The sequence below is a fragment of the Hermetia illucens genome, chromosome 6 (genome assembly GCF_905115235.1).
Source record: "Hermetia illucens chromosome 6, iHerIll2.2.curated.20191125, whole genome shotgun sequence".
Taxonomy (NCBI): domain Eukaryota; kingdom Metazoa; phylum Arthropoda; class Insecta; order Diptera; family Stratiomyidae; genus Hermetia; species Hermetia illucens.
Genome location: NC_051854.1, coordinates 15,184,009 through 15,202,553, shown reverse-complemented (window position 1 = coordinate 15,202,553; position 18,545 = coordinate 15,184,009). Strand labels below are relative to the sequence as shown.

The following is an 18,545-nucleotide window of genomic DNA, read 5'->3' as shown; positions in this document are numbered from 1 at the left end:
TATTGCAAGGGGTTCCTTGAACTAATAGTTCCCTCCTTCCTCTCCCATCCCATTAGTGAAAGGAATTGCGTAATTTGACGGGTCTCCAATGCTAACTCTCTGACGAGGGGGTGTTTGGTTGGCAGTCCAAAGCATTGCAGCAGTCCAATAGATTCACCTACCCTGCAAAAAAAATACGTTGTGGCAGTCGGCGGAGTTTATGACACTCCTTCTAGAGCACGGCAATTTTCGCTATCCACCAATACGTAGACAGTTTGTCACGTCTCGATGTTCTCCTGGTATGGAAGCTCTTACGGTATCAGGTTCATAACCAAATTTACGATAGTGACAGCTGCAGCACCATCGCTTCCAGGAGTACCATTAAGTGCCTCTCACCTGTTCCAAGAGCTTCGTCAGATCACCGGATGTATACCTTCCCCACTTGCCGGGTAGTTCACACCGAGAAGTTGCTTCGAACGCTATGTGTTGATGGTCGTTTGCTGAGAAGTTTCCCAGAACTGACCACCAGCGACACCGGTGATTTCGATGGAAATATTTCGTCAGGAATGCTTCCTTCGCAACTTGAGCACCGAAACGGGTATTTAAATCGGTGAGTCCTTTTCTCGCTACCATTTCAAGAAAACGTTTTCCTCTCGAAACTGGGTAAGGCATGGCCTATTCAAATGTGCTGCCTATTGAAATCAGTCCAAACCAAGATCCGCCTCCTCGTGCCGTAGGCAGCGTCTTCCAATGCGTCAAATTCTGGCATCGCCTCATTCGGTGTTAGATAGTCTCTGCAAAACGTTACCCCTAAACATCGAATCGGTGGCGGCACCTAATATGTCGTGGTGCCATGAAACTGGGTACTGGACTGTTCACGGGTGAGCGCTCGATCGGATTCTATTTATGTATCTACGCTAGCAACTCATGAACAGTTACACTCCGGTGTATACTGATTTGTAGAGTATCAGGTGTATCAGGTTCCCAGCAGGTTGCAGATATGTGGCCATAATCTAAGCACTTGTAATATTTGATGGGGGCGGCCCGAATTCGTGTCCTACATACTGTCCAACCAATTCTAGTTTTCTCGCTGTCTGAAAGTTTCCGCACGTATTACTCGGGAACTTCTACCACAGCGAGTTTTTGGCGTGAGAGTGCACAGAGGTAACACCAATCTGGGCATTGGTTATCTCCGGACATGCGAGGCAGTCAAGATCTTTAATTTCCTGAGAGCACACTTCCAGTGGTCCCTTGACCGCTTTAGAGCACGTGCCTTTATTTGTTGTCTTCAAGCCTAATTTAGTGAGTACTCCGAGTGGAAGACAATTCTTCTTCGCTATCTTCGGACTTGATCCTGTAGTGACTTTCGCTGAAGACTTCCGCAAAGGTCTTGCATCGGCATAATAACCAAAGTTGGCGGTGTAGTTTTCGTTCGTTTCCCCACTTGCTCTTGTGGTGCTCCAACATTCGAGTCCGTCTTAATTTTAGACAAATGTTTTCTGATGAAGCTGCTTGTTGTTACCTCTTGTCCCTCTTCGCCTTCTTCTTTTCAGTTTTGAAGACCACCTCCTTTGGATTTTTTCACAGTTCACTTTGCAACGGGATGTCTACGATCTGTTTTGTTTTTACAGTCTTTCAACAGGGGTGCGGTCGCTTCTGTCTTTCGCACATCTTCTGTTGTTCTCCATGTCCGCCTATAGTAAGCGAATGTAGCTCCATCTGTCCATTTTCATGCCTTTACTGACTTTTTCTGGAGGAACGTTTCAGATCGCATGTACTGCATAACTGCCGCACACTGCCTGATAAGCCTGTCCTCCTCGACTTTGACAAGACCAAGACTGCGCGGCCATTCGACTTATATTCGACCCAATTCTCCTCTGTACCTCTTTCCTGAATAGCAGCACTCCATGGTACTGGGATTGCGGGCTCCGCCCGGGTATGGCATCATTTTACGAGTCTTCAAATAATTGACTGTACGCATCCCCGGTAACTCGTCGAGCGACGCATTTTAGTGCTGTGCAAAAAATGCAGCCTTTTCTTTGTCCATCTTTTCTCTCTCCTCAGTTTTGTAGTTTTCAACGATTCACTCTTGATCGGAAAACTTTCTCAATGCTACTATCTAGGACGCAGGTGTAATGCCAGCTAGCAGGGGATTAGAACTATTTGCTCGAACACCCCGGGGGCGCCTCTTCCCGAATCGTTTTCCAGATCAATCTGTTAAGGTAACATTACTTCACAAATTATCCTTTTGTTACGAAGAGGGGGGGGATAAAATGTGGGGGGCTGACTGTTAGAGTAACTGAAACTCATTCCAAGGAATTTTTGACCCACTAGTGTCTACAACACTGTTAGTGACACATACCTCTGATGATTTCTTTCCAGCATGCTGTACACCTCCATTTGTAGGCATATGATTTCGCACCAAACGTGCAGACAGTAGTACTATGAGCGGTTAATTGTTTGGTGCCGTTATTAGTGAGCCATCAAGATACCATTAGACGTTCTCGTTTAGCCTTATCCAATACACACCCTTTGTCTGTAAGTGAGCAGCTCCTAGCAACCAGCGAATAAAATATAAAATGTGCAGTCCAATTTTCGTTGAAATTCCATGAAAGGATATTAAAGGATTTCGTCAATACCATTCAATCTTTAGATTTGAATTTCATCAACCAAGCAACTACGCAAACAACCAAAGTTCAAAGCTCTACAACTGTTTCCCCCCAACTAGAGGGGCTAATAACCTACTTCACTTTCCATACGCGAGTATGTGTACTTATTCAAAAAGTAGCAAAATATTTTCAAGGATATTACCCCCCATGGACTAATCCACCCCATCGCGAAGACCATATATATCTGAATCTTCACATTCAACCGCACATTCATCTCTTTTAGACAAATACACAGGAAACAACTGTCCTTCTCCTGTTTCTGTTTTCCCATTACAACACTGGCATCGTTCCAAGTGAAATAGAAAATGAAATGACTGAAAATCGCGAAAACTGGGCTAATGGTTCCGTCATGACGAGCGAAAAACTGCACTCATCCTTGTAACTAGGATAGTGCGACCGTTTCGTTTGCATGTGTGCAATGGATACATGGACGCGGATATTCTTTCATTTGCCCTCGACTATTCCAAGTTTTACGTTTGCACTTTAAAGTTTTTACTATGCCGTGACGGTGCTGGCACCCTTAGTTAGTTGACTCATAAAATTCTCTCCTCCACCTTTCCACGGTGAGAGGGTTTCCTTGTTGTTGTTATAATCGGGGATTTAGATGCAAGTTGAAAACAAAATTACGGAAATATTCAAAGTTTTAATGCCGTTCCCGTTTTTGTCAATGGAACTAAATTAAATTGAAAACTTCAGGTTTGAAAAGCGCAATTTTGTGCGCAACACTTTATGTTCCACCTTTGGCCCGTGCAGACGACTAGTCTCAGGAGGTACTTCCAGTCCGGTGAACTAAGTAGAAATAAATCAGATTATCTATTTGTCTATTTTCTAGCATATATAAATGTATATAAATAAGCATGGGAGGGAACATTTAAATACTACTTTAGCCAACCAAACAAACTTTTTAATGTAGGACCCAGGAAGGTCTTTTTGATTGGCACAATTATAGCTCATAACTTGTCCTGGCTCAGTTCTGATCACTAGTATGAAACTTTGGGCTAGTAGGCGTACCGGACATAATGGTAGTTAATCGCCACGACTTTCCAAGAACCTCAAAATCCAATACGTACACAGACCGGTGATGTTTCTGCCGTTTGACTCAAACTCTGCGGGAAATCCAGGACATTAATTCAAATGTATTAAAATATCATGGGAGAACTTGAATAGAGAGTAGAACAATTTGCGCAATGGGTTGACAGTGGCGAAGTTGTCCATAACCCTGTGAACAAGCCTCAAAACGTAAAAAGTCGAGGACGATCCTACGACCATAATGAGGGGAGCTATGAGGTCGAAGTAGTCAGTATATTGAACGCAGTAAAGGTTCATTTTGGAGCATATTAGGCAAGTTACTTTATGGCAAATCGGCTCGAATGAAGGACTGGAAAGATATACCAAATCGCAACACAAGATTCGAAAATATGCCTGCTATACGGAAGAGGACAATGAAGAATGGAAAACAAATGGTTGAGGACTGTGATGGTTACATAGTTTAACAAAATTGAATTTGTTAAGGAAGATCACTACGGGAAGGATCTCTGAAGCTAAACGAAATGTGTACTGGAGCGACATGAATGCCGAAGGACTGAATATTTCTGCAAGAGAGTGATTTGAGCACGTTGTTGTTTTTGAAAGTCTGGCAATCAAAGAATGAGATCTTAAAACCACATGGTCCGCACACGTAACCTTTTGCCAAAAACCTTTGACTTTTATTAGAAGCTTCCTATTGTTTGGTAAGCTTCAATACTATACGACGTGTGCATACATCAAAATATTACATGGGGCGTCCACAAACTTGCTAGCAATCACAATGACTAGATCCAACAACAATTGCAAAGTTTCCATTACCAGCACCTACAACAACTTTGTATCTCTGTAAACGGTCTCTAAGACAGCTTTTTTCGATCCCTCTCCAATAGAGCCAAGGAGAGGAGGGGGAAGTGAAGTATGACAGATGTTCTCACCTAGGGTGATTGTGCCACCCTTAGGTACGAGAATTGTATGGTCCAACGGCTAAGAAAATGGTTCTCCTCGAAGCTGTTGCTAAAGTAGAGGTGAGGCCTTAATTTGACAAAAGATTCGAAGCAAAGAGGGAGAGGAAATAGAGAATTGGGAGCTATAAGTCCAAGAGAGCAAATCCCAAGATGGTTAAGATGAGCAGAACCAGTAAAGTTGATAAAAATAGGAAAGAACCTGCAAGTTGTGGGGCTAGAGAAGCTTGAAGTTTACACTCTCCAATGCAACTTCAATACTGGTACTACTGATTGTCCCATCGCAAAAAAGTTCAGAAACTTTCTAAAGGCGTGACATGAGCAAAGTCAGCTCGATTTTTTTGAAACTCCATGATACCCCTTTGGGTAAGATTGCATCTAATTGTAAGAAAAAGAAAAGTATTTGAAATAATCAACACTTGCCTTTTCTTTTCGCTAGTAATATTTATTAATCTTGCAAATACCGATACTCAGAAGGCAGAGTTGTAGGGGACAAGATTAAGACTGATTTCTGGTAAGATTTGGTTTACACAAAACCTTAAAAGGGGTTCGGTTCAATAAAGCGACTTAATGGCGATCAAAGCACCTCTATCTTTGGATTTTCTTAAATATTCTTAACACTGCATGCTTTTTATCATAGCGAGAATAGACTATTCTATATAGGGCTCAGAATTGAATATCCTTGTCACCCAGTCAGTAGTCTAGATAATATGGGAATAGAAAACCAGGACAGAAAAATTGAAGTTTGGCAATTTGATGTTTAAATTTCTCACATTTTGCTGGGTAAATCCTAAGATAATAAAAGGTTCAGTTTCGTAAGTGCAATGAAGGCAAACGGGTCAGCTTGTTAAGTTTCAAGGCCGTCTATCCAAAAGAGTTCCCATGTCTTCTGGAGTACCGCAAGGTAGTCACTTGGGTCCGCTACTCTTTAACATCTTCATTTCGGATTTATCTCGTGTGTTATCCGATATCCTTCACCTGTTCTATGCCGATCCAATGAAAATGTATCATACTATCAACAGTCAATCCGATGCAAACTTTCTTCAAACCAAGCTACAATCTCTTGAGCGCTGGTGTATCCACAATAATCTCCATCTTAATCTTAAGAAATCCAATGTAACAATTTTCTCACGCAAGACTTTAGCTACAACTCATCCCTAATTTATAGACAGCAAGAAACTGAACAGGGTGGATCGTAGTTCTAGATAGGAAAGTGCCCTTGAACATGCAGTATGATCCACGGCCAATAATTGTGGTTTCATCACAAGACGTGCGAAAGAGTTCAAAAACATTTGGGTTACCAAGTCATTATATATGACATTTTTACGCCCACTGTTCGAATACGCCTGCATTGTCTGGAACCCAGCTTTCGAGCTACATAGCGACAGAATCGAATCCATCCAAAAGCCATTTTTGCTTTTGGCCTTAACAATGCGCTATGACCCGCGTGATTTTCAGAATCTTCCCCCATATAAATACAGACTGGATCTCTTAAATTTGATAACTTTTTAGTCCAGGAGAAAACTAACCTCTGCCTGGTTCACCTTTGACATCATTAGAGGAGTAGTGAAGTTTGATGCTCTTTCTTCTAAGTTCACCCTTCACGATCAACCGAAACGTACTCGACATAGGTCCTTACTCAAGGAATATCAACACCAAACTGTTTATGGTGCTAATGAATCCATAAACAGATGCTGTGGTACGCATTATGCCCCAGACTTATCTAGATACCAATTTAAAAATATCCAAATTAAGAACCTGTAATCCTCATAATCCTTTCTGCCCCCCTTCCCCTTCGCCAAAAATATGGTAATCTGAGAAAGAACCTGAAACCAAGAGGCTGAGTACTTGCTTAAAAGATGCACTGATTTACTCGAAGTTCATATAATATCTTCCTTTTTATAGCAGCCAAATTTTCAGATTTAAGATTCAAAGCTATCAAGCGTATATGGTTCAGAAAGTTCCTTCTATAAGTAGACATTTTCATGGAAATTTGAATTATTTGCAGAAAAAGCGCTGATACAATCCACATCCTCTGAAGCTCTCCGTAGATTCGAACCGTGTCCTTGGAATTTCAGTTGTAATGCAAAGAAGGGTTGCTTGGCATCTTCTATTTGTATTGAAATATTAAAAACGTCATCTCCAGGCTGGATATATACATTTCTAGTATCGTGAACATTTATTTTAGGTCAATCAGAATCCTCATAATCCTCTACTACTGATGAGCTTTTCGAGCATCGTCCCAGTTTTGGAGCGGCTTCCAGATAGAAACTAAAGGCAGTCTGTTTCTTTGGGGCAATATGTAGCGGTCTTTCAGGACCTAGTGTGTAGGAAACTAAGAGAGACAATCTGGTTGATTGACGAGCGATTGAAGAAGAGGCAAATCTGCAGAGATAGCTAGACAGCCTTGAAACTATTGAGCAGCTCCTTGAACAACTCAAAAGTTGTTCAAGAGTAAAATATATGTCTGAGGCCTATATCTGATTTAATACAACAGAACTACTCTACTCTGTCTTAGCAAACGGTGGTTCAGTCTCTTTCATGTCGGGACGCTGATATTAAACATTGAGAGCAGGCTGCGGTAAAAAAATGACTCTAGGCGCTGCCGTTAAACGAGGTCCACCTCCTACCATGAACCATTACGGCCTAAGTGCTCAAAGCCTGAACCCCTCCCCCACTATACGAACATCCACAGATACCCTTTTTTCTTCAACTAGAGACTTGGTTTACTTTTTAGCAACCTACAACATTACAGGAGGTTCGTTTGCTTCATCTCTTCTTCTCTTTTCGATTTTTCACTCTCGAACTTCAAGTGAACTGTTATAAAGGAGCCTAATGACGCTGATCATGTTTTTGAATGGTTTGTGCACACTGTGATTGTTCCTTGTGGAATGAAACGCCTCAATTTTTTCTATCCCAAACAGAATACAAAGTTAGTTATTCATATTTTACAATCATTCTTTTGCTTTACTTGCTTTTGGGACTACATTTCACCCACTGTGCTGTATTTAGGGTCTTCTTAAGAGTCCCCTAGACCTCTCACTTTGCGTTACCTTTGATATGGTAAGTGATCGCAAGATCATGTAGCTTTTCTTAAACAAGTCTCAGCCCCTGTGACATTTTTCATCCAGAGAGTGTTATTCTATACCCACTATGAGCTGACGGATTGAGTATCTACTGGACATCCTCTGCGTCGTTGATATTTGCCTCCTTAGCAGTAATGTTTTCCTGTTAAAAACCTCTTTTTCCAGACTCCTTGTGACATTATATTAAACAGTGGTTAAATAATCTACCACCGTGAGATTGAAGTCGAAGACAGTTAATCGTCGCTAGTGTGTTTGCTTACTCCCAAAAGCTGCAAGATGGGTTCTTCTATTCCTTTTGGAATGAGACAAAATCTAATAAACCTCAACAGCTCGGGTTGTGAGCCTATCAAGTAATGCTCAAGTGCTGGACATATGGTTATAAGGTCAGAAAAGGAGGAGTGGGGTTTTAGTGGATCAGAGTGACACCCATCTCTTTTCTAGTTCAGGTACCTCCCGTTGGAGTTTTTTTTGAAGAAGTTACTGTATATTTTATATTTTTCAAACTTCTATGCAAACTTGCTGGGTCTATAAAATTGTCTTTTATCACAATGCGTGGACTATATCCTTAATCTAATGGAAAAAATGTAAAAGGAAATCATACGTTCCTAAGCATCAGACAGCCTTGACTAATGACAGGTAAATGTTTTTCGACCGTCCTCTTGCGATCTTGCTGCTCGTTGCTTGATATTGGTAGGATTGACGGTTGCCCACTACAGCTTAGCGTTAGCATGTATAGCAGGGGATATAAAGAAGTTAAGAGTGTCGGAAGAATAGCTGTCTTCTGGCTCTAGAGAAAAATTCCGTGCTGATCGAACCAGTTGAAAACTTTAGGGCAACCAAAGCTTTCCAATTGCATTACTAAGGACTTCCTGGTCAAGGAATCGGGGAGTTCAAATCATCAAGAACAATGACCACTATGAAACGACTAAGAAAATGTTCGTAAAGAGCCAAGAAGATATTCTTCACATACACCTCAACCTCACCTACAACCAAATCCTCCACATCGTTCGTAAGATGAGGTCGCTCAGAACCTAAAGATCTAAGGCATCCCTGATATGCTTTCCATAAAACCCTTTGTAACATCAAAGAAAAACCAAGAGTATACCTCTTTCTACATTGATGATCTTAATTCAATTAATGCGATAAACCTCTTTTTAGACGAGCCTGGCATCTATAAAAAGATTCTGTGGTGTAAAACTGTCAGCCATGTTCGTTGTTCATCTCCAGTATCGCTATATCAAACGTAACGGCATACGTTAGCAAATTCTTCACTAATTCGCTATTGCAGCGGCAATTCAAGTGCAGCAACCTCATGGGCAGGCGATAGCCAAATTAGCTTGGATCTAAGTCAATTCACCGAGAAATACGTCGGGAAGTTATGACAATGTTCAATGCAATGATCGTCCTTATGTCAACTAGTCATTGATGTTAGAATCATTGAGTTGAACTATAACTTCATAGCCAATCGTGCTCATTGACACTCCGCAAATAACACTCCTGTATGAAAGCAAATTGAATAATGGACGTACGCCCTTGTTTCCTAATTTTCAGGTCTTCCGTTTCGACAGACACAATTCTAATCAATCGAATACAAACAAGCTCACCCAGCACCCAATCCTTTCTGTTCGGTAATGCCCTCAAGTCGCTGGAGGTAATCATCACCTCAATAACAATTACGCCGGACCGAATGACTTCTACACTATAAAATCTTACTACACGGACCATCCTGCTGAGGTGCAAATTGATGAGTCCAATCTTTGGGGGCAGTTTCAACACCAGCTCTATCTCCTGGTTTGACTTCCCATGTTAGGAACGATAGCCTCCAACTACATATTGGCTAACAATCTATTACAACGTAAGGAACTGCCACTTTTTCCTCGAACATTTCCTTAATAGCAGCAACATCAAGAACGATTCTTAGAAACCATCCCTAGCATCAGATACCCCAATGTCATTATTCTGGGTATACAACTCCTTGGAACGACCCTGCCTCCCACCGCTGCTAACAGCACCGTACTTCAGTAACACAACTGGCGGATTGTTAAACAATCCCCTAGATCCAGGCTTTCTCGAATCTAAGTTATCTAAAACTGCCGCTTATCGAATGATACCATAGAGAACACCCCACACTGGAGCAATTTAAAGAATATATGATGAACTTGTTTCGGCATCACCCAGGACACCTTCTATAAAAATGGAAAAGCCCATAATAATGTCTATTTCGAAGTGGATAATCTCCACAGCACTCTCTCATGAAAAAGGAAATTCACAATGTCGTTACTTCAATTCGTGATAGGATTCTCACCCTGAATGCTGACCACTTTCATAACCACCTGCCCAATACAGAACTCAACATCCAGAAAAATCCGAAAAGTATGCCCGCGACTTAGCAAAATTGCTGATGATATCTTGTTCCAAAGCAATTTTGAGCCAGATTTGTCAAGAATTGCGAAACTACTGACGCAAGACACGCTGCGCGGTTACCCCTAGAGAAACCCCGTGAGAAGCATCGCCCTCTTTACATTGCATTTCTGGATCTAGAGAAAGCGTTTGACCGTGTACCATACGAACTCATCTGGTATGCTCTACGACAATACTTAGGACCAGAAGAAGTTGTGCGCTGGGCTCAGTTGCTCTACCAAGATCCGAAAAGTAAAGTTGGAAGTATGGCGGGTGTATCAAAACCGCTTCGTGCCTCTGTTGATGTTGATCAAGGAAACACCCTCTTACTACTCCTCTTCTTATTATGGACACTGTCACACGGGACATCGAACGTTCAGCGCCCTATACACTGCTTCATACAGATGATGTTTTCCTAGGGTCCAATATCAAAAAAGATCTCGAGCAACAGGGTCTCAGATTGAATCTGAATAAAACTGAATTTTCGACAAAAAACGGTGGCGGGGTACGCTACATGGGGATTTGATAGCCTCGCGATTGCATCCAGATCAGACATTTGTTAGAACCGATCACGACGAGCTGACCCCGCTTGTGAACGGGACAAAGGCTGAAGAAAAGAAGATCTTCTAATTAGAAAAAAAAAAAAATGTTATTTCGATTTCGGTATTTCGAGGACCAGTTGTCCTCTCCCACAGTGGGTTTTTGTAGACATTACTTGCTGGAGGCTTACTTTTCTGCGAGAAGCATGAAGAATGAATTGTCGTTCCTTCCTGATAGTTGCAGAATTGTCTACATTCTCTTAGCCTCCGCCCGAAACTTCGAGCGCACCACCAGACTAATTATTTATTAGCACTGTAATAGGGGCAAGATTACCTGGTCATTCGTTTCAACACACACTTCTGAATCTCAAAGCCGACATCGTGACTTATTAATATTTTAACAAATGGAAACTAGCCCTCGACGATTGTCTGCCGGTGCCAGGAGCGTGTCTCTCAATGTCAGCTCAACTCTTATTCCTACTGTTAAACAAGTTATCTTCAATGGCCATCACCTCCAACTGTATCAACATCTCTTAAGTTAGCAAAGCAATAAGCCTATACGCTACAATAAATTCGCTATATCCTAACCTACCTAATTTTCTGCTACTTCTGCTTTCGGATGCATCGTCTGGGTAGGTGTCTCCCCTCAACATGTGGTTATGTCTCAATTAAAGACAAACCCGTTGCCGTTTCCCAAAAGCTGCACATCGATTCCGTGACAACCATACAGCGAAATTCGTGAAAAGGTGTCGGTGGCATCTAACCTCTTAGTAGCCAAGTGATTGGGGACTGAGATTTCCTGTAATAGTGACAACCCTCTATTCAACATGGTTGCTGGCGATTTCAACGCATGGTTACTTGAGTGGGGTAGCAGAGAAAGAAATGCGAAGAGCCGTAGTCTATTAGAGGTTTTTACGCAGTTGGGCAACGAGGGTGATGTAAACATGGAAGGGATCTGCCTAAACCGTAGACTCGACCTTTGTCAGCCCTACACTGGCACGTGGTATACCCTGGTATGTCACCGAGGAATACCCCGACAGCCATCATCATTCAATCCTCTTTGAAATATGGGCGAAGCACAGGGCAGAGAACCAATATGCCCGAAACCGAAAAAGAAGCATGTGACGCATCCATACCTATATGAGATACATTCCCTGGTAGAAGAACCAACTGGTAATAGAATAGTAAATTGGCCAAACTTTGATCAGCCTGCCACCGAGCCTGGCGAATTCTACAGAGGGTAGTAGATAGGTTCGATCAAAGTCGAAAAGGGCACGCCTATAAAGAAATCTATTAAACCCTCAAGCTAGCTATTCAGTGGAGCAAGAAACAATTCATGACGTCAAATTGTTTCCCAGTGAATATTTCGTTTTGGTGACCCTGGACTTAAGCGATGCGTTCAATTCGTCCAATTGGAACCTAATAAGGAAATACCTTGGCAAAGATTGATATTTCCGCTTATCCCACTGCTATTTTCGAAAGCTATTTATAAGAACGGAGGCTCTGGTATAACACCGATGACCCCAACAGTACGTTGTCTCCGCGGGTGTCCCACAGGACTCCGTACATTATTGTGGAATATCATGTAAAACGATGTGCTTAATTTTTCGGTCCAGGAGGAAGCCAGGGTGTTGGGTTATACCGACGACATAGCACTGCTTGTGGGCGCTAAACATCTGAAAACTGCTGAGTTATACTCATGCGAAGCAATCAGTCCTATTCAGAGTTGGTCAGAAGGTTCTGGTCTTACACTTGCGGAGGAAAAAACGACAACGATCCTCATCACGAAGCATCGTAAGAGAAGCTACGTCCGCATTCAAATTGGGGATTATATCATTGCTTCCAAACCATCAAACACTAAGGAGTGATGATAGACGCCAGACTCAGTTATAAGCAAGACATGCAGTATGTTTGCGACAAAGCATCCTCTGCAAGTATAGACTTGGTAAGGATTATGCCGACCTTGGGAGGGCCAAGGCATACTTCTAGGTTGCTTATAGCCAGAGTGGTCAGCTTGATCTTGTTCTATGCAGCCCCAGTTTGCGAAAAGGCATTGCAGATCTTAGTTAACGCTTATAAACTGAGTGCAGCCTACAGAAGGATAGCCCTAAGAGTGTGCTCTGTCTTCAGTATTGTCTCAGATGATGCAGCGTTCGTCGCGCCGGATGATGCCGATTGACATTTTGGCTGATAAGATGACGAACGTCGAAAAAGATTGACATCTTGGCTAGTAAGATGACCGGCGTCAAAAAAGAGAGATAGAGTAAATAGATGGCAAGAGCATTAGGAACGCTCTCTGAAGTATCGGTGGACACACAGGCTCTTTCCTGCCATTAAGGAGTGATTGGAGAGACAGCACAGTGAGGCTAATAATAATCTTACCCAGTTTCTCACGTGATATGAGAGTTATCGTCAGTACCTATACAGGTTACAACTGGAGCTCTCATCGAGTTGTCCAAACTGCGATGAAGTCTCCGAGGACCCAGAGCCCGTACTCTGTACTGTCCAAGTTTTGTGGAAGAAAGGAAGAACCTAGAGTAGACTCAGGGAGAGATGCTGGTATCTGAAAATCTGGTGCGGAAAATATTAACACGTGGAGAGGATTCGGATGAGATCAAGTTCATGATCGCAACTATCCAAAGCGAACTGCGAAAAACAGAGGAGTCAAGAAAAACTTGGTTACGTACGCCGCATAGGGAATTAAAGTGACAAAGCTGGAGTGAGCTGACTCCGGCTCGAGATGTCATACCTTTGGGTGGTTCTACGGTGCATGGGGAGAGTCAGGTTTTAGTGCGGCTCAGGGCTAGTGTCTTTTCACTCTCCTCATAGGCAGAGTAGTCGCCACTCCCACTCACGCCGTTCCTAGTATTTAGTTAATAGGTATCACTGTACTAAATAATGATCCAGTCCTATTACCCGATGACAGAAAGCAAATTTTTGTAGACTATGCTCAAGTAACCGCACCTATGGCTCCTAGATATGTTTTCCTGCATCAAAACGGAGAAAGGATGAAAGGTAAATAGGGTCTCTACTCAGTTTAACCCAATACACTCTGAGTTTTAATTAAAAAATGTTCTCATCTCTTCTATGATAGTAGCTAGAACATTTGACCCAGTAGTAGATAGACCCAGTGTAGATAGTCACGTGCGCAAGGAAAACTATTATTGGAAATCATTGGTTTGAAGTATTGAGCAAGTTAAGATTCATCGGACGACCTTTGAAATTTAAAAAAAAATAATAAATACTATAATTTCTTGATAGACTGCATTTTTTCCAATGATGTTGGATTATCAGCGTTGCTTCTACGTAACTTGATTAGCACTTTTCATTGGAGTTTCCATTGGGTTTTCCATTCATTTCAAGATTAAACTTGAGATTTTTCAAACTGTTCTGCATCTAAACTTCTTGTTATATGTATTTACATATATGTAATTTCTTACTGATTTGCATATTTCTATACATTATGCGATAAAGCAGCTAATCTGGAAATTCTAGACATCTATAAAATGAGGGACAAATCCATAATGTGCTCAAAATTGAGTATCAATCAAACAAGTACAGTCATAGTTCGGAGTTTATAACGAAAATGTCACTAAAGATCTTTTTATTCGCTTGTATGGTGTTCGCACTAACCCTAAATGAGGTGGTTTCCCAAGCGCCACCGGCTGAGTTCCGAGTAAAACAGCCACGAGGATTCGAAGTTTCAATTCCTGCAGATCCTGACATCGAACTCTTCGCTTTTCATGGTAAGCTAAATGAGCCGATGGATGGTCTGGAAGCAGGAATGTGGTCAGCAGATATTACCCGACGCAAGAATGGGCGTTTCACCTTCACGGATCGTGCGACTAAACTGAAGAGAGGAGATGTCATTTATTTTTGGACCTACGTGCTTCGTGATGGTCGCGGTTTCCGTCAGGATAATGGAGAATTTCATGTCTAGTGATCATCGTGGAAGTCTTTAGACGCGCTTCCTTTATTTGAAGGAATAGTGTCAAACTCAATTAAATTTGAATTCTTGCTAATTTAGAACGTAAGAAGTGATTTAGTAATGCCTTTTGATCCTTAGTAATTTGTAGTTTTAGCATGTTAATAACAATTGGAAAAAGTTATTCAAGATATATTTCGTTTCATTCTGATTGTTTAGGTTGAAGAGTTAGCGGTAGTACTGGAGTATTGCTCCCACGATTTATCTGTGCATAGAAGAATTAGATCATGGAATAGCATCATAATTTTCATTACTCACCTTACCCCTTGGTCCGAACCAACGAGTTCACGGGGTGCTTACATAGGGTATGAAGTATCTTCTTGTTCTAATGTTGGCTCATCTAGATCGAGTTCGCCAGATTTCCTGGTCATAGGCTTGACCTGGTTGGCGTTAAAAAGTTTCTAAAACCCGCATCAGTCGTATCAAGCCTTTCTCTCTCTTGTAATTTATGAGGCGATCTTCCAAACCCAAAGACTACAAAATGGTTCTCTCAGCTAAAAGTACAGTTTATTGTCATTTTTACCTAAATTGAAGTTCCATTTAATGACCGGCCAGTCAAATTCTGCATAGCATCAGATTTCCATCCAACAATATTGGTTTCCTTCGCCATGAGGCATTCGACTACGACCAGCTAAAGACAAAGCTATTCGACGTACAGAAAGACTTCCTTGCAAACATACTAAAGAGCTGGTAGTCGTAAATGTTAAAGGATTCTTCCACTTCATAAGAGCTTTTATTTGTTCTTACAAACACTTTATTATAATTGATGGCGGAAAAGTCCAACTATAACTTAATGTTTGAGCGCATTGGTTTTATGTTGCTATTTAGAGCCGATTGCACTAACCACCTGTAAGGGTCTCCTCAAGAGAAGTTCAAGCTGCTCTCTCTCTCTCTCTCTCTCTCTCTCTAGCGAATCTAGGGCAGACAAAGAGTATGTCCTCCGAGTCTTCGTATTCGTTTAGATATTCAGAATAGCGGGAAGAGTTGTCATTTCTAAAACTATGTATATGCAGACGGTATCAACCATGCCCAGTCACTCAAGTTATAGTGGTCATCTTCATGGCTGCGCATGATCCAAAGCTGAGTACTTCGAATCAGCCTGTGCATCCATCTACCTTTGTAAGAATTGTGGTCCCCGCTTGCTTTTCAATTTTATAATCTTCGCGTCTCCTTGCCAAAAATATCAATTGTCATCATTCCCGCGACCACAAAAGCTGCTTCGCTTCACGTTGCTCGGAATATATTCGTAAAAGACTCAGACTATATAATCAAAATGATTTCCTTCTAAACTACTTCTAAATATTAAGAATCTCTCTCCGAACTGGTATTACGTATAGCAGAATGGATGAGAACACTCTGGCTAGCAACAACCTCCTCAGTGATTTGGATCCTCAAATGTTGGGCATTATGCCAGTTAAAGCTATTACAACTTTCCCTGCTTTCTCGCCCGCGTAGTTCAAGTGTTTCTTCAAAGTTAATCGATAACCCATAACAGCCAGGTATTTGATGAACGACTTGGACTCTATCACATGTTGTCGCACACGGAATTTCAAAACTTCGTTAAATTTGCGAATACTGACCCGTACAGCCTCAGCCTTGTTTTCGGCCAACCCTAATCCATGTAATCCATGCCTTGATCAGTCTGACCGATGCCTCACATGCCCAGGCAACATCCTCGAGATTTTTATCTACTAGCATAATTGCAAAGTCGTCTCCATAGCCAATAAGAGTAGCTTGTCACAGTAGTTTGAGGCGTGGTTCATGATCATCTATCACGTTCTCCAGCAGTAGGCCCAGCACCGATCTTTGAGATACTCCGCCAGTTAGCTTTCTACCCACGAAGTTGTCCCTGATGGTTAGCTGAGTGAGGGTGATAATAGCACAGTATTTTTTGGTAACCCTTGACACTTTATCTGCAATTGCTACCTCTGTCAGATTGACAGTGTTAATAGCATTCACCATTGATCGGGCAGCATGAAAACCATACTCTTCCGGGTATGTTTTCTCTACAATTGGTAGCAGCCTGTTGCATATAATGCACTCTAACAGCTCAACAAATGGGGCAATATGGCAATGGCCCACTAGGTGATTTACCACTCTTGGGTATTAGCACTAGCGACTGCTTTTCCCATTGATAGGGGAAGATTACCTCTTCAAACAGGTATGAAAAGTGGAAATGGATCGCTTTGATCTTCCTTTCATCGCTACCTTCAAAGCCTTGTTCGGTATTCCGTCCAAACCGGGTGCTTTTATTGTCCCTACATTTTCACACGGAATGGTAATTTCATACTCTGTTATTCTTCGAATATCCTTTGGGGGAAGAGTAGTTGTGCCACAAAATAGTTCCCTTGGTTCGATGCTATACCGGCTATATACAATGGACCTACCGACCTTCGCTCGCCTGCCTTTCTCCAACTTCGCGGAGGACACTGCAATACTGAGCTCTCACAAAAACTTTTACGTCGCATTGCGTGAGCTAGCGGAACAGCTAAAAAAAGAGGAGAGAGGAGAATCAAGGTTAGTGAGAGTAAATGTAAACACGCTACATTTTCACTGCAGAAGCGTTCATGTTTGTCAATAAAACTAAATGGAGTATATGTACTGCGATCAAATGAAATTACCTACCTAGGAGTCCTTTGTTGTTCAGCTCAGTCATTACCATTCTATAGGCGCACAGTTCTTCAAACGAATTTTATTTGCTTTCACGAGCCGTTTTCCGCAGTTGCCCAAACGTTGCACTCTCCCGTGGTTAGAGCTTCTGTTTTTTTTTTTGGTGTTGCAAGCTTTACGCTCTCTGCTCTTCTTTATGCCCTCTACAGCTTTCCACTTTGAACTTGTTTGGGCAGCTTGTTCCATCCTTTTGGCACCAATAGCTTTCTGCCGTGCGTTGGTCCATCGAAATCAATTCGCCCATGGCTTTTTCGCAGATGTCTTTAAGGTTTCCGGCAACTACCTTAATATAGCGGTGAATATTGTGCTTCAATTTGTAGAGCGCGTTCACCGTATTCCCCACCTTGTTTTGGCAATGTTCAACCATGAATACTTTTACTACCACTGCATCAATTCTCTTACCCTTGGCATGCACCACTTCTTGTTTACTGGGCCCGGTACTATCTTTGCCGCCATCAATTCCTGGTCGCTTCCGCTTCTTTCGTCCTGATTTTTCTTCAGGTATTTATTCCAAATTCAGGCACAGGCTCGTGCTTACTGATTACAGCCATGACAATCGCGAGCTTTTCACTTTCTGTTACTTCTGTGCTCTATAGGAAGTCTCATTCACAGTCCTTCACACCTGTTTGACCTAGCAAACAATAGACAGCCCCCAAAAGTTCCGTAGGACTGCACATCTCCTGAGCTAGCTGGACTAACTCAGGTGTTTCGCTCAGTTTAGAGCATGCTACCTCCATTAAATGGCAGTTCAATCGCCTGGGGATTGCAACAGAGTAGCGTGTTGGAAACCTCAACTGGCAATCACAAGCCCACCCGAATCGGGGTGTTGCCCATACAGGAGGGAACATGGGCGTCCCACTGACACATGCAGATGAGAAGGCTACATATAAAGCGATAGAGATGGTTACTGTACAAGCTTGCATCAGCAACTGGTACGTGGGTGTGGGGCTGGGGCACAGTTACTGTCAACCAGTTTTCACATATCAACTACTTTTGGTTTTCTGTTCTGGGTATCCTTCTCATAGCCATTTTTGTTCACTACTAAACGTTTTCCTCCTACCTACTCTACCTACGCATAAATATTCCCATGCACGCACATCTCCAAATGTGTATAAGTGCATGTTCATACGCCCCCGAGAATCCTCTTTTCCGCACGAAAGGACTCGTGCCATCACTGCACAGCAACTACTAGAATTTAGTGCATCTTTTGTCAGGCTCACCACCGTACT

At 42.2% G+C, this 18,545-nt stretch overlaps 1 protein-coding gene across 1 annotated transcript; it reads left to right on the top strand.

Annotated features, from left to right (window-relative positions):
* The first annotated feature begins 14,181 nt into the window (after positions 1 to 14,181).
* On the top strand, positions 14,182 to 14,777 carry LOC119659632 (beta-1,3-glucan-binding protein-like). The gene has a single exon (XM_038067831.1). The coding sequence runs from the start codon at positions 14,248 to 14,250 to the stop codon at positions 14,599 to 14,601; it is 354 nt and encodes a 117-aa protein (XP_037923759.1). The 5' UTR covers positions 14,182 to 14,247; the 3' UTR covers positions 14,602 to 14,777.
* Positions 14,778 to 18,545: the final 3,768 nt, after the last annotated feature.

What these genes read in the sequence shown, in the direction of transcription:
- LOC119659632 (XM_038067831.1), top strand. Translation starts at nt 14,248, where the DNA reads ATGTCACTAAAGATCTTTTTATTCGCTTGTATGGTGTTCGCACTAACC.